This window comes from Helianthus annuus, chromosome 3 (assembly GCF_002127325.2).
Source record: "Helianthus annuus cultivar XRQ/B chromosome 3, HanXRQr2.0-SUNRISE, whole genome shotgun sequence".
NCBI classification, from domain to species: Eukaryota; Viridiplantae; Streptophyta; class Magnoliopsida; order Asterales; family Asteraceae; genus Helianthus; species Helianthus annuus.
The window spans coordinates 107,607,882-107,609,399 of NC_035435.2; the positions used below are offsets into that span (position 1 = coordinate 107,607,882).

The following is a 1,518-nucleotide window of genomic DNA, read 5'->3' on the forward strand; positions in this document are numbered from 1 at the left end:
ACTTTGCAACCAATTTAAATGAGTTGTCCGATGCTCAATATGTTGCTTGTCAGACTTGGAATGTAGTATACTTGAGAAACAATCTTCTGTTCTTGGTTCAGACATTCCAGCAGTATTGAACCTATGCCTTTAATCTCTACGTGCGACCCGTTACCAAAATGTACTTGCCCCATCACCTTTTCATCTAATTCTCTAAAGTGACTTCGCACTCCTGTCATGTGGTTGCTTGCCCCGTTGTCTAAATACTATAGACTTTCATCTTCTGTGGTGTACCTTGCCGGTTCTAAGCGTTCTTCGTTTAACATAACCTTTTTCCTAAACAAGTTTTCTTCTTGTATTGTCATTAGCAATACGAGTGCTTCGTCTTCCTCGAAGAGATTTGAGTGTTCTTGCACGACTTCTTTCTCGGGACAGTCTTTCTTAAAATGTCTGAACTTTTGACACTTGAAGCACTGAATCTTACTTGTGTCTGTTTGGTTCCTTCCAAACTTCCTCCAATTCCTGGAATTTCCACCTCTAGGTCTGTATGAAGATCCTTCATTCTTAGTGCTTTGCTTGTCTTTATTGTCTTGCCAGTTTTCACGCGGTTGGTTGAACCTGCCATGCCCGCGGTTTCCAAACTGTCTTCCTCTGCCTGAGTTGTTGTCATGATGTGTAAACATCAATTTATCTTGGCTATGTCCTGGGCTTCCTTTCTTTAACCTTAGCCTTTCTTCATTAGTCTTTAACCTTCCGACTACTTTTTCTAGCGTCATTGTTTCTAGATCGGAGTATTGTTCCATGAATGCGACAATCTGAGTAAACTTATCTGGCACGACATTTAGGAGTTTGCGTACCAGAGTCGGTTGACTCGGTGTTGTCCCTAATTCACTTGCCCGTGTAACAACATTGTTTATCTTTGTGGAGAAAGAGTCCACAATGTCATCATCTTTCATTTGCATTAATTCGAATTCTAACATTAGTGTATGCCAGGGAGCCTTTTGTACCCGATCAACACCAACGTGTCTTGTCTTTAAATTTTCCCAAATTTCCTTTGCAATCTTGCAACTTGCAATACAATCTTCCGGTATTGCTTGGAACAGATAAGCAATTGCCGCCTTATCTTTCTTAACATCCGATTGTGTAAATCGTTTCCTAAAGTCCATTCGCTTCCAAATCGTTTTGATGCGAATTGCCCAAACCGTATAGTTTGTCCGTTTCAAGATTGGACACTAGAACTGGGAAAGAGAACTTCTTTCCTTTTGAATTACAATTTGTGGAGTTGGTCCGGTTGTTCCTGACATATCTTCTGACCGAACAATATTCACTTTTCAATAAACTTTATTTTTCTTGGTTTCACCAAACCTCTAATCCCTAACGTGCGTATCACCCAACGCGTAATAACCGAAAATCGTAACTTATCAAATTCGCCCTAAACCCCGAAATCAAAACCTAGATTTCTAACCCCTGGTTCGATACCCTTGAACCGAAATAAAAAACTGAACTTGCGAATTGGAAAGAATAATAAAACCTGATCGC

The 1,518-nt window shown here is 40.2% G+C and overlaps 1 protein-coding gene across 1 annotated transcript; it reads right to left on the bottom strand.

Moving 5' to 3' along the window:
* Positions 1 to 245: 245 nt before the first annotated feature.
* Positions 246 to 1,145, bottom strand: LOC110931587. Its single transcript, XM_022174972.1, has one exon. The coding sequence runs from the start codon at positions 1,143 to 1,145 to the stop codon at positions 246 to 248; it is 900 nt and encodes a 299-aa protein (XP_022030664.1).
* Between the last annotated feature and the right edge of the window lie 373 nt (positions 1,146 to 1,518).

Coding starts and splice junctions, on each gene's coding strand:
- LOC110931587 (XM_022174972.1), bottom strand. CDS start 1,145: ATGGACTTTAGGAAACGATTTACACAATCGGATGTTAAGAAAGATAAG.